Source organism: Coregonus lavaretus, assembly GCF_964263955.1.
Source record: "Coregonus lavaretus genome assembly, chromosome: 9".
NCBI classification, from domain to species: Eukaryota; Metazoa; Chordata; class Actinopteri; order Salmoniformes; family Salmonidae; genus Coregonus; species Coregonus lavaretus.
In genome coordinates this window covers 28826146-28840697 of record NC_139996.1, presented here as the reverse complement: position 1 = coordinate 28840697, position 14552 = coordinate 28826146, and the positions used below count along the sequence as shown (strand labels likewise).

General features: G+C 41.1%; 1 protein-coding gene and 1 long non-coding RNA gene across 2 annotated transcripts; both read right to left on the bottom strand.

The window, feature by feature from the left end:
* Nucleotides 1-5280: 5280 nt before the first annotated feature.
* LOC311134756 lies at nt 5281-7916 on the bottom strand. Its single transcript, XR_014613719.1, has 3 exons — nt 7829-7916; nt 5976-6040; nt 5281-5814 (listed from the first exon to the last, which is right to left on the bottom strand). It is a non-coding gene; the product is annotated as an uncharacterized lncRNA (long non-coding RNA).
* Nucleotides 7917-10501: 2585 nt separating this feature from the next.
* On the bottom strand, nt 10502-14550 carry LOC311134640 (ADP-ribosylation factor 4-like). Its single transcript, XM_084168380.1, has 6 exons — nt 14081-14550; nt 13349-13429; nt 12737-12846; nt 12537-12608; nt 12173-12298; nt 10502-12081 (listed from the first exon to the last, which is right to left on the bottom strand). The coding sequence occupies exons 1-6, from the start codon at nt 14145-14147 to the stop codon at nt 11995-11997; spliced, it is 543 nt and encodes a 180-aa protein (XP_084024506.1). The 5' UTR covers nt 14148-14550; the 3' UTR covers nt 10502-11994.
* Between the last annotated feature and the right edge of the window lie 2 nt (nt 14551-14552).

Sequence of the window (14552 nt, the reverse complement as noted above, 5' to 3'; positions counted from 1 at the left end):
AAACACCCATTTAATATGAACATAACACGGTTCAACCCTAACCCTAGCCTCAACCACAACCCTAACTATAACCCTATCCTTTATGTCCAAAACCCAGTTAAACCATAACCCTCAACCACAACCCTGTCTCCCTGTTGTCGGTAGGCTTACTGTTGCGAAAACTATCAAAATGAATTGAACTGACCTACTATAACTGAAGTGGGAAAGACTAATTTGTCCAACATAACAATACATCAATAGAGAATTCAAACGTATTACCTCTTGGTCAAAGGATAGAATATGAAATAAACATCATAAAAATGACAGACAACTGGGACAAAACATGTTAAAGTTGCATTTCTTTACAGTTTTTATTTTTACAGTTTTATGGGTTCATTAATTAATTAATTAAATAATTGTGGAATTAATATGGGATTGGGTTTTTTACCTCGAGCCGCCAAACCAAGCAATGCAGACCACCAGAAGCCGACCAAAGTGAAAAAGGGATGTGGATCGTTGGTTGGCTTTTGTGGTTTCGATTGCTTCTGTAGTCTGGTGCTTTGGGTCGTTGTTTTGAGGTTACTGCATTTCTGCAGCACTGGCTCTGCACACAACGCCCCCCCCCCTGCAGGCCCGGCATGGGAACACAATGCATCGGCACACCGCATTTGCCTGACACACAGGCTGGGTCACCCCTCGCATACATACGCATGGAGAGATTGACAGAACACGCGTGTGCACTGGGTGGGGGTCACCATATGACACGTGGTCCTATCATCCTACTCACAGTCATATGTATGTGGGAGGACCCAGTTTGCGTGGGACGAACGCAGGGTGCGTTGCGTTACTCCCTAGTGCACTCTACAAATTAGGGGTTCAACAAGGGTTCTTCTAAGATCCTCAAAGTTCTTTGAAGAACCTTAGGGTTCTTGGCACTGAAAATTGCACCAGAACGGTTCTTCCAAGAACCCCATAGGAGGTGGGGTTCATCAAGGAACCTCCTTAATTGGTGGGGGTTCTTGCAGGAACCTAACTGCCCAACTGAAACATTTGGATTTGAATTTGAAAGGACAGCAGGTGCAGGCACTTAACTGAAAAATGTAAAGATCTCCTCAATTTAAGGTAAGGTTTGTCCCTTGTATGATCTAAATTGATATTGTTTTATGATGATACCATCTAGCTTCTCATATATGTGTAAATCTTTCTAAAACAGAAAATGGACACAATTCAATGGATATCAATCAACAAAGAGGTAAGAATATGTATGCTATAATATGTTGAAGGCTAGCTGTATTGGGTGCAGATGACTGAACTGCTCACTTGTGTGTCTGTGTCTACAGGTATACAGACGAGGAGGCATACAAAGGTATGTCAATTGGTATTGGTATGTTATGCAGATCAGATTTACCATCCTCCTCTCTTACCGCTACAATGAATATCCCACAGGCCTCTACATTATGGACAATGTAAGTGTATGAAAACCATTATTAAAACAGTTTTTTCATTCACATTTACCACAGAAAACCAAGGTATGTGTCACGAATACCGCCGAGGCTGCTCCTCCTCCTTGTTCGGGCAGGCTTCGGCGTTCCTGTGTTTTGAGGCCATTTATTTTCTGTATTGTGTATTCAGTCAAGTAAAGCTGTTTGACTTATCCGCTGTGTCCTGCGCCTGACTTCACCACCACATCCACAAGTACATCGTGACAGAACAACACACCTATTACTATGGAGTCAGCAGGAGCAGCGGCGGGAACCGAGTCGCTGGAAGATCGGGTCAGCTTCCAGGACACCAGAATCCAGCAACTCGGGTCCGCCATGCAGGAGGTCATGGACACCCTGCGCCGATGGGAGAGAGGAGGTTTGCCCACACCTCCTCCTACCTTACCACCACCATCGGCCAGCCCCACCATACCAGCTCCGGAGTCCAGTGGCATTCGGCTCCTATGTTTTGAGGCCATTTATTTTCTGTATTGTGTATTCAGTCAAGTAAAGCTGTTTGACTTATCCGCTGTGTCCTGCGCCTGACTTCACCACCACATCCACAAGTACATCGTGACAGTATGAATACTGTTGTGTGCATGTTTTGTTAATCATCTATATAATTACAATTTTTTTGATTTACAGACTTCACCCTCCCTACACCTCTGAATATAACAGGAAACCTGTTTGATCACCATGCAATGCAAAATAATTCTGGCTATGGATACGGAGAACATCAACACATTAACATCAACACGCCAGAGGATATACCCATTGGACTTCGGGCTTTGCTGGGAGTTTTCCTCATATTTGGATTTTTTTATTCTGCTTTGCCACTACAATCATAATAAACACTAATATTGTGTTATTGTTGTTATTGGTATGTGTATTATTATTAATAATAACAATAATGGGGGGGGGTAGTTCAAAAATGAACCCCAAAAGGTTCTTCAAAAGGTTAATCGAGGATCCATTAAATTAACTTATAGGGGTTCCCCACAGTTTCAATTTGAAGAAGCCCTAACGAATACTCCAGGAACCTTTTATTTTTAGAGTGTACAGGCCGCAACCGATGTGTAGTGTCCTCATTACGGGATGCCCTTGGCAGCTGGATTTTTCCTCCTCTGTTCCTCCTCCTCCTCCTTTTCTCTTCCTCCTCCTCTCCACATTTTGTCAAGTTCCTTTTCTGCCATTCTCTGAATAGTAGTATAGTGTTTTACAGGGATACTTACATGATTCCTAGCAAGCAGACATAATGGGACTCCATGGGTGACCTGTGAAAGGGTTAAGGTCACCAGTCCTGAAACACAAGGCAGGACAGACTTAGATGTGACACAGTCAATAATTACACATGGTCACTTCCCTGTTCAGTCTCTTATTCTGATTCTGAATTGAATATATTTAATTTATCAATAATTCAAAAGCTATTCATTGAAATATTATTTATATTGTCTCAATGGATCTGATATTCTCTGACTAAACTAAATAACAAAACGTTTTCATACGATAATGACGTTGTACATCACCTTAGACTTTTACTTGTACTGCTCTTATTCTATACAGTAAATGTATTTTTTAAAATATATATATCATTCCTGTTTGTCATATAAACTTTATTTTAAAAAGTAAAAGGAAGAATGATATTGAAATTAATGCAAACTTAATAAGATATGAACCCCCCCTTCTACTCCTCTCCCCCTTCCCTCGTCCTCCCTCTCCCTCGTCCAGTGGCAGTCAGTGGCTTTTAAGATGAGGGAGGATGATTTTTATTTTATTTTTATGAGCATGGCCTTATTTCTATTACATCATATTGGATGACTGTCATTCATATTCCATTCACCCAGTTCAATGTAACAGCGATAGGTTTCGGATACAACATGATATTCAAATTTTCCCTTTACCCATTATGAGGTTGCTACAACCTAGCCTATGAATGAAAGTTTACAACGTAGGTGAACATAGGTCAAGAGACACATTTGATGTGACAGACAGTGACATATGGACAGACAGACATTCAAAACCGCCTTGCACACTCTTGCCTGCATCTAGCTTATGTAGGGTGTAATCATTAGTCCAACAGTTGCAAACGAGAGTTTCTATTGGACAAATTCAGGTATGTTTATATCTGTTTTGTTCTGTTTGCTTCCTTTAAGAAACATTTTTCAATAGAATTGGCGTAATGAATACACTCCTGATCACGTGTAAACACAGTTCACTTTCATAGCAGCCACGTTGTATTTCTATGCGCTCTCCTCCTCTCACCTTTGTTTGTGGACTTCAATGCACAACACATCAGCTGTATGTGACCAGGAGAAAAAACCATTCCAAGCCAAACCGCTACACACAGCCTACATCGTTGTCACCATATTAGCTCAAGTAACGCCATAGTCAGCATAGGTAATAGAACTAACGCATTAGTAAACTTGCTACAATCATGCAGTAACGTTACAGTGTACAGTCAGTAAGCAGTTACACTGGCGGCCCCGGTGGCAATAAATTAGTAAAACCAAAAGCTTACCTTGACTTGGAAGAGTTCCAGTGTTGTGTTGGATAGTCATAGCCAGCTAGCTAAGATGTAATCCTTCTGTTTGAGCAGGGTGTTTCAGTAGGCTAAACTAGCTAGCTGCATTTGCTAGCTAAGTAAGTGAAACTGAAAATAAATACATCTAAATCTCTCTATATTTCTCTCTTGCTTCTCCTTCATTTTTGAAGAAATTAATTTGTTAAAAACTGTTCAACTACTGTCTTTCTCTCTCTTTGAGTCAACTACTCACCACATTTTATGCACTGCAGTGCGAGCTAGCTGTAGCTTATGCTTTCAGTACTAGATTCATTCTCTGATCCTTTGATTGGGTGGGCAACATGTCAGATAGGTTGGAGGACGTCCTCTGGAAGTTGTCATAGTTACTGTGTAAGTCTATGGAAGGGGGTGAGAACCATGAGCCTCCTAGGTTTTGTATTGAAGTCAATGTACCCAAATGACGACGGAAGCTAGCTTTCCTCCGGCTACACCATGGTGCTACCCTACAGAGTGCTGTTGAGGCTACTGTAGACCTTCTTTGCAAAATAGTGTTTTAATCAATTATTTAGTTACTTTAATATATTTAGTATAGTTTTATCTAAAAAATATATTATTTTTTATTAAATTCACTGAGGAGGATGGTCCTCCCCTTCCTCCTCTGAGGAGCCTCCACTGCCCTTGTCCTATTCCCTGCCCTGTCTGACAGCACCTCACACACGCAGCAGCCTGCATTGTGTGTCTGCAAGCTTTACTTTCGTTTCCATCATTTAGTTTCATTTCCGCGTTGCCTCTGCTTTTCTCAGATAGCGTCTTCTTTCGTTACTAGGTGCTGAACAAACACGACACAACAAAATCAAACTATGACGTGCGTGCGCCTGTGTATGTGTACATGCGCGTCTGGAGAGAGGGCAGTCCCGTTCAAGAAAGTATTTACCTAACAAACAGAGAAGGCTAAACTACACGCTAATCTAGGCCTACATAAAGCTAATTACAAAAAAGTAAATAAAATAATGCACTGAGACTGAAATGAAATTGTCAGTATGTATGATTTTAAAGATGTGTCAAGTGGCTTGGATATTATTTACTTGCACTACACTACTTGCTGTAAGTATAATTAGTGATGTAAAAACTTTGCAGCTGTTCTCTACAATGTGGCATCAATATCAGAGTGTATAAAAATGTATGAAAAATGTCTGCACTCACTAACTGTAATTCGCTCTGGATAAGAGCGTCTGCTAAATGACTAAAATGTAAATGTAAAATATAAATACCCAAAATGACAACTACAGTACAAATGGCACAGGTAAGTTTGTTCATGTTGCAAAGGTTTTTTCCATTTTTATGTTCATTTTTTAAACATTTTCATGTAAATCATGCGTTCAGCATTGTAGTGTATTTGGGAATGCGTTTTCTTCAGCAGGCCCCCCATGACCCGCCGAAACCAAGCAACGCAGACAACCAGAAGCCAACCAAAAGAAAGAAAAGAATGGTTCTTCATCTGGCGGCATTCTAGGGTACATTTCGTGTAAGTATTCAGGTAAGTAATATAAGCTTTGTGCTTCGGATGAGCTTCATCTAGTCGTCTCAGGTGTCTTCGGGTGTCTGGTGCTTGGGTTCGTCGGTGCGTCAAGGTCGCTGCGGATCAAAATAATCTGCAGCTCCTGGCTCTGCTCACCAGGCCCGACTGACCAGGTCCTAAGAGGTCATGCTGAGGGTCAGTACCTGCTAGGGGACAGACTCCCAACACACCCCCCAGGACACGGCCAGGGACCTAGTGACCTGCCCTTGGGAGCAGGCTTTTCATCTCCTTTCCTCCTCCTCTTCTCCTCTTCTCTGTGGGACAAGACTATGTTTTAGTCACAGTCAGTCCACAAGACAACTCTGGCCCTACAATGTAGTATGTTTAGAGGCTCAATTAAATTCTATACATTTGTATTGTCCATAAAGGGTTATTCATCACAGACACATGCATGTTGTCGATATGAGATACTTACAAGAAAATACACAGCAAGCAAACAGAGTGGGAACTCCATAGTGACCTGACAGAGGTTCACCAGTCCTGCAACACAAGGAAGGACACACATATACAGTTGAAGTCGGAAGTTTACATACACATTAGCCAAATACATTTAAACTCAGTTTTTCACAATTCCTGACATTTAATCATTCTAAAACTTCCCTGTCTTAGGTCAGTTAGGATCACCACTTTATTTTAAGAATGTGAAATGTCAGAACAATAGTAGAGAGAATGATTTCTTTCAGATTTGATTTCTTTCATCACATTCCCCAGTGGGTCAGAAGTTTACATATACTCAATTAGTATTTGGTAGCATTGCCTTTAAATTGTTTAACTTGGGTCAAACGTTTCGGGTAGACTTCCACAAGCTTCCCACAATAAGTTGGGTGAATTTTGGCCCATTCCTCCTGACAGAGCTGGTGTAACTGAGTCAGGTTTGTAGGCCTCCTTGCTCACACACGCTTTTTCAGTTCTGCCCACAAATGTTCTATAGGATTGAGGTCAGGGCTTTGTGATGGCTTTGTGAACACCTTGATTTTGTTGTCCTTAAGCCATTTTGCCACAACTTTGGAAGTGTGCTTGGGGTCATTGTCCATTTGGAAAACCCATTTGCGACCAAGCTTTAATTTCCTGACTGATGTCTTGAGATGTTGCTTTAATATATCCACATAATTTTCCTTCCTCATGATGCCATCTATTTTGTGAAGTGCACCAGTCCCTCCTGCAGCAAAGCACCCCCACAGCATGATGCTGCCACCCCCGTGCTTCACGGTTGGGATGGTGTTCTTCGGCTTGCAAGCTGCCCCCTTTTTCCTCCAAACATAACGATGGTCATTATGGCCAAAAAGTTATATTTTTGTTTCATCAGACCAGAGGACATTTCTCCAAAAAGTATGATCTTTGTCCCGATGTGCAGTTGCAAACCGTTGTCTGGCTTTTTTATGGCAGTTTTGGAGCAGTGGCTTCTTCCTTGCTGAGCAGCCTTTCAGGTTATGTCGATATAGGACTCGTTTTACTGTGGATATAGATACTTTTGTACCAGTTTCCTCCAGCATCTTCACAAGGTCCTTTGCTGTTGTTCTGGGATTGATTTGCACTTTTCGCACCAAAGTACATTCATCTCTAGGAGACAGAACGCGTCTCCTTCCTGAGAGGTATGACGGCTGCGTGGTCCCATGGTGTTTATACTTGCGTACTATTGTTTGTACAGATGAACGCAGTACCTTCAGGCATTTGGAAATTGTTCCCAAGGATTAACCAGATTTGTGGACATCATTTTCTGGAATTTTCCAAGCTGTTTAAAGGCACAGTCAACTTAGCGTATGTAAACTTCTGACCCACTGTTATTGTGATACAGTGAATTATAAGTGAAATAATCTGTCCACAAACAATTGTTGGAAAAATTACTTGTGTCATGCACAAAGTACATGTCCTAACCAACTTGCCATAACTATAGTTTGTTAACAAGACATTTGTGGAGTGGTTGAAAAACAAGTTTTAATGACTCCAACCTAAGTATATGTAAACTTCCGACTTCAACTGTATGTGAGTGACGCAGGCGATACTGATACATCCTCCCGGTACAGCATTGATGTTTAACAAATAATCTTACCATGTATTATAGTCTTGTCAAAGTTATCTTGTACTATAGACATTTGAATCTAAAGAAAAAACTGTAACCTATTCCTGTAACTGTAACTGTACAACAAAACAAATACAATATTTGGGTTTGATGATATTGAAATGCATGCAAACTGAATGACAAACAAAGTACATAAAACAAATCACTCACTATACAAGCTATTAGATCTCTATAGAAAGGAAACTCACCCGAATCCTTTAGCGGAGGGCTCCGCAGGATAGAAAGGACAGATCAAACATTGCAACCTCCTTTTATACCCTGAACAAACTCTCTCCTCCCCCTCCTGATCTGTCATTACAATGCTGAGGGCCACAGGAAAGCACCTAACACCCTCAGCCTGCATTGTGTGTGTGTGGGCGTGCACGGGCTGAGCACAGTGGCTCTTTGCCACACGTTTCTTCTTTCCCTTTAAGTTTCGTTTCTCTGCTGCCTCTCCTTTTCTCAGATATGGTTTATTTGTTTCTAGGCTTCTACCCAGCTAGCACATTTGGTTCCTTGGAAGTTGTGAAAATGTACGTTTTTGATTTCCCATTGGTTCTGGGAACGTAGCCATAAGTTACGTTCTGAGAACGGAAGTGAACATTTTGCCTGTTCTGGGAATATTTATTTTTAGGTTGCACAGGGAGTCTTGTGAGGCTTGTGGGGGTCATTGAGCAAACCCCAAATGGTTCGGACGCTACAGACGTTTTCGTGAGAAGACCTATTTTTGGGATGTCTCCTGGTCTGACAAACACTGCTGTAGCTCTGCCACCTTCCACTGCAGATGCGGAAGGCCAACTTCAGTGGATGCGGTAGATTAAGACGCAGCCCATGCAAAAAGATATCTCTAGCTTAAACAGACAGATTTTCATTGGGATTTTTGTATTATGCTAATTAGATGTATGTGCGGGCACGGACATCGACTCTGTTTTAAAAAAAATAGAACCATGAGGAAACCTGTAGGAAACGTTATGCTGAAGAACTGAAATTCCCACAGGAGAACGTTGTTTCTTAACATTTTCTGAACTATTTGAGAACATTCCCATGTCAAAATTGAAACCCTACCTCATTAAGGAATACCTGGAATAGTATAACAGTAATCCTTCCCCCCCCCTTCCCCCCCATTTAAAAAAAAGAAGAAAAAAAGAGTGGTTATTCCACTGGCTATCCTAAGTTGAATGCACCAATTTGTAAGTCACTCTGGATAAGAGCGTCTGCTAAATGACTTAAATGTAAATGTTAACAAATCAGTTGGAGAACATTTCCAAAATGTAACGTTATTTTGTCAAGTTCCTTAAATGTGCTAAGAATGTTCTAAAGCCAAGCAAAATTCTGCACCATAACCATAAAGTTGTGGGAAGGTTGTATGCAAACCATAGGACAACCATGCTCTCACCAAGCTCTAAGAAACATATGGTTCTCAGAACATTATGTGCTAGCTGGGTAGGCACCTGTTCTTTTTAGAAGGCAATAAAATACCAATACAAAGCTCCTAACATCAAACCCTGTCTTTATATACTGTAACTTTCACATCAGCACCCTTCCATCTCAATTTAACTTTTTGTTCCACGTTTTATTATCTGTGGAAAACAACACTGACAAACACCCTAAAATTAAGTAGACCTACTGGGGACAGACCTCAATTCAATGTAATTTCATTGAAATGATGTGAAAACAACGTTTATTCAACCAGTGTGTGCCCAGTGGGGAGTAAGTCAGTTCCTATGACCATACCCTAAATAGAATGCATGCCATAACCCCATATTAATTATCATGTTATCAGTGTGTCAATAATCTGCAACAACCAACTGTTAAATATTATGCTGATGTGAGGATGATCATTTTGAGTATATCTTACTTTATATTTAGAAATGAATCCTGATGCATTGTTTTTTTGTTGTAGCTTTTGAAGTCATGAGTAACATGGCCTATTCAAAAAGTATGTATTTTCAGTTACACAAATAAAATAAGGAAACTTGTGAATATTATTGTGAGGATTACTGTAGCGTTTGACCAATACACTCTTAACAAATAAGGTATCTGTCCTTGAACTGAAAGACAAATATAGCATTCTCAGTCACATTTCATACCAATACTGACTGCTCCCACACAAACACACAATGTACCCAACTTCTCCCAACAGAAATAACCCGAGGTGACACTGCACATAACACAAAATATTTAACCAAGAACCCCCCCTGGTGGATTACAACTGCAATGTCATGATCTGTCTGAACAGTCCTGTGAGCACATTTCTCTGAACAAGTTTTCCATTAGAAATGAAGACAACTGTTGTGATATCATTGTACCTGATATCACAAATACCAAATATTATTCTAGTTCATGTACAGTACCACAACTAACAGAACTAAGGCCTAAGAGATGAGGGCTCCGGGTTGAAGTTTCCCCTCCCCTTAACCATTAGTGGGGGAAATGCAAACCTGACCCAATATTAGAACTAGGGGCAACTTCACCCTAAACCGAGATGTGGCAGGATGTACTATAGTTTCACACCCCCTCTATACTTTAGGTAAAACCTGACTCAGGCACTGTGTGTGAGGTTAAGGACATTAGACAGACAAGTCATTTTCATCCTTGTTTCATCTGATTCCAGATTTCCACTCAGCCAGGGTGTAAGTGAATGTGCACAGTCACCCTTCATGTTTCTCTAGTGTTGGCTTTGGAACTATGCCAGAAGGGAGGAGCTGATTCACTTCAGCCGGAGAGACCTAAAGCTTTGGGCTGCCAAACATGGAGCATGGGTACATTAAACATTCCTTAACACAATCTACACAGAGAATTACATACGCAAACTGAAGTATCCATATCCTCACATTCAAAACACAAGCTCTATCAATTTACATTTAAATCCTCAGACAAAGACAATTTAACAGGTGAATTTATTTATACATGTTTTGTAAAACATAATTAGTTATCATGTCATTCAAAGTTGAGTGGCAGCTTTATGTAGTTTCCAGAAGCATCCGTCAGTTGGAATGTATGCACAGCTCAGGGACATGCAGGGGTGTGTGTGGGAGGGTCAGATTAAGCACTCAACATCAGCCATCAAATACCAGAAGAGTGCGCCCGGTAACAAACAAGCAAGCACTGCTGAGCCAAGCATGCCACTGAACTGTACAACACTGATATTGGCCTGGTTTCAATGCTTAGAAAACACATCCTTCCGCCTTCTTCCCTTTCCTTCCTTGACGCCATTGTTTCAAGCCAATACTTCAGATATGTAATAACTTCAAGGACGGGCGAGAGGAAATAAATCATTTTCTAAGTAATAGAACAGGGCCACAGTCTGGGTTAGGAGGTGCACATTCTCACTAGACAAGACCCAAAAAAATGTATGTCGTTTCAGCTCATTCGAGGTAGAAGTTGTACCTAACCACAGATCCTGGATCAGGTTACCCATCCTAACCTGAATCATTAGGAGGATGAAAAAGTATCAAACACCTGTTTCAACGTTTAGCGGCAACTTCTACCTACTAATTTCAGCTTCCCACAGCTTACATCAAAGCACATAAGGAAATGGGTTATTACATAATTGTGGCCCATAAAAAGCATCTCCTCTTTTCTATTTGGAGAGCCCAGAGCAAAGCTACCCTACAATAATATGGCGAAAACAGGTAGTACCAGGAGCAAACTGTTTCCAGTGGTTCCATTCTGTTCCATTCACTGGGAGGAGTTCCATTTGGCTCCCAGTGCAGAAAAACTTCCTCAAACTGGAGATTTATGACATCACTGTCATCTTATTCTTAATCTCATTCTAGAAACATCTGTCCCTTACAGAGGTGAAATAGCATGGCAGTGAGGTCACAGGGGTGAGAGGTAAAGGGTCAGGGTTGTTTCAATGAAAATGTCCATGAGGTCTAGTGGACCTGAACAGTTTGTGGTAGAAGTTTCCCTTTACCACAGATCTAGGATCAGATTACAACACCCCCAATCCTAATCTTAACCATAGGCAGATTTAAAAAGGTCTGACCCAGGATCAGTGGTTGTGGGCAACGTCAACCCAGCAGAACACTTTACAGAGGAAGAGGCATCTCCATGGTGTCTCAGAGCAGCCATTTGCTAAACACGCAATTGAAAGCGTCAGTTTATCTGCTGCAAAATATGAGGTTGGGAAAAAGTGAAGATTACTGTTATCCCTTCAGATACTCGTCTAAAGTAAAAGAAAGTGAAGTAAAAAGAGTAGTAAAATAATAAGCTGTTCATGTATGTATGTATTGATTGCATTGTCCACAAGTCCTGTCCATTCTATGGGCACAAGTTCTTCAAGACCAAACTTCTCTTGATTGAAGGTGTCAGTCTTCTATCTCTGTGGTTCACTCTCGTTCTCGGCTTTTCTCTCTTGTGATGTCCGGTGTTATTGCTTGGACAGCTCGTTGGAAAGCCAGTCCAGTCCTTCATACAGTCCTGTGCCCTGGGTCGCACAGGTCGCCTGCACGTGCCACTGAGAAGGGAGAGAGAGAAAGAAAATGATCAACATTGAGAAAAGTGTGCCTGCATTAGTGTTTGTATGTCTAGGTCTGTGACAGACTCACCACTCTGCTGCGGAGGCTCTGCAGTCCCAGTTTGTCTGTGAGGTCGCTGACTGCCATAGCATTGGGAAGATCCTGCTTGTTAGCAAACACCAGCAACACTGCTTCTCTCAACTCATCCTCCTGGAGCTAGGGGGAGAGTGATTAGATCACTAGTTTGAGATAATGAGCTCTTGTTCAGAAAGTCAACACTGTGCTCTGTGATTAAATAAATTGTTTCACACAAAGTTTCAGGTTCAATGTCCAGTCAATTATAAATAAACAGACCCAGCCAAGACACTTAGCAAGTCTACAGACCTACATACCATACCAACAGTAAATATACCCATCATTAACTACATATCATACATACAGTAAATATACCTACCATTTTAGAGAGCTCCTCTGCAGACTCAGCCACTCTCTCTCTGTCGTTGCTGTCCACTACAAAGATCAGACCCTGAGTGAGGGAGGAACACAGTCAGAGCAGAACAGTCAGAGAGGAGGAGGATGCCCTGAGGCATTACATGAGAGAAGTAAAAGAGTAGGCTGTAGCCTCCCCGGTTCCCTTTTGGTGTGTGCGTTTACCTGTGTGTTCTGGAAGTAGTGTCTCCAGAGGGGTCTGATCTTGTCCTGACCACCAACATCCCACACCGTGAAGCAGATGTTCTTATACTCCACCGTCTCCACGTTAAAGCCTGTCACACACACAGACCATGAAAGGTCATTAAACAAACGCACTACACAAATATCTGAAATTAACATTCCCAGTGTTCAAAAACCATTGGAGTCACATGAGGTATCGCGTTGGAAACTTTGAGGGGTGGTGGAGAACCTGTATGTATGTATGTATGTATGTATGTATGAAGTCTAAATGTCAATCCCATGTATTAGATGGATGGCAATATATTATTATATCTATAGACTAGTGCATGAATGTGGTTAGTGGCAGTCCAATATTCTACCTAAGTCAATCATACCTAAATGTACATTTACGTCATTTAGCAGATGCTCTTATCCAGAGAGACTTACAATTTGGTGCATTCAACTTATGATAGCCAGTGGGACAACCACTTTTTTTTTTTTATGGGGGGTGGGGGAGTAAAGCCAACAATGCAATCAAGCAAGAGCAGGTGAGACTGGAGGGTGAATTGTGGGTGTGACTGTTTGACTGTGTGTGTGTGTGTGTGTGTGTTTTACCGATAGTTGGAATGGTGGTCACTATTTCTCCCAGCTTCAGTTTGTACAAGATAGTCGTTTTCCCTGCAGCATCCAAACCCACTGAGAAAACAAACGTAATGTTCAAATAAATCGATCTCATTCTCACATGCAACAAAGTGCATTCAAAAAAATACCCAATGTCTAACATCACATTGACATTTTTATTGTAGCTATTAACGGTGTAGCTTATCCGTGTCGATTGCTGCATGAAGATACGAAAACCCACCAGCAAATGACGGATAGCTAGCTAAACAGATGGCTAACTAACGTGAGCTAGAACTAGCAAACTAGCTAGTCACTCACGACAGACCAAGAAACAACATTGTTAGAGGGATTTTTGTAACTAGCTGGTTAGTTTTCTATTATTCTATACCCGTTAGCTAGCTAACTTAAATATACAGTTAGTACAAGTAGCTAGCTAGTTAAATAACTAACTATATTTGAACTTTCTGCAAGTATGTTGACACAAGTCAACCACCAAAAAGTTAGCTACGTAGTAGCTAGCAACACTTTTTGGACAACTATGAACTAACGTTAGCTACTGTTAGCTAACTGGTCACCGTTACTATCCTAGCTACACCATTTGGGTCCAACGATTCAACTTTTTTTGTTATATATATGTTAGTAACTCACTAGACTGTGATGTTTTACAGTACATTTGAAAGCCAAAGTTAGCCAGCTGACATCAGCTAGTTAACAGCCGACACTTACCCATAAGTATTCTCATCTGTTTCTTGCCGAACAGTCTGGTAAAAACTGACGAGATTAGGAGCCCCATGTTGTGCGTGAATGTCTCAAATGTTTAAGGAAAGCGTTTCTAAATTCTTGTCGTTCTTGAGACAAGAGGTGTGAATCTATCTGTTTGTGACTCCCAAGCAAGAATCCTTTCTGTCCTCTAATGCTGCCACGTCCGGGCCAACGTGGAACTCCCAACGTCATCGATTTGACTCAACTTTATTAGCATTAGGAGCAACGTGGTGATGGACAACGCAATATTAAACTAATGCAGGGACAATTGTCTTGAGCAGACATTATCGTAAGTAAAACGACTCTGCATTTACAGGTTTGACCGATCCAACACTACTAATTTGTATCACATAAAATACAATAAAATGAATGTAGAAATGTCACTTGTTGTTCACACTGCTTATTTGCAGTTCCATTGTGTGCCATCAGATGTCAA

Coding starts and splice junctions, on each gene's coding strand:
- LOC311134640 (XM_084168380.1), bottom strand. CDS start 14,147: ATGGGGCTCCTAATCTCGTCAGTTTTTACCAGACTGTTCGGCAAGAAA. Junction 13,430..14,080: donor ACAGATGAGAATACTTATGG/GTAAGTGTCGGC, acceptor TTGTTTTCTCAG/TGGGTTTGGATGCTGCAGGG. Junction 12,847..13,348: donor GACCACCATTCCAACTATCG/GTAAAACACACA, acceptor TGTGTGTGACAG/GCTTTAACGTGGAGACGGTG.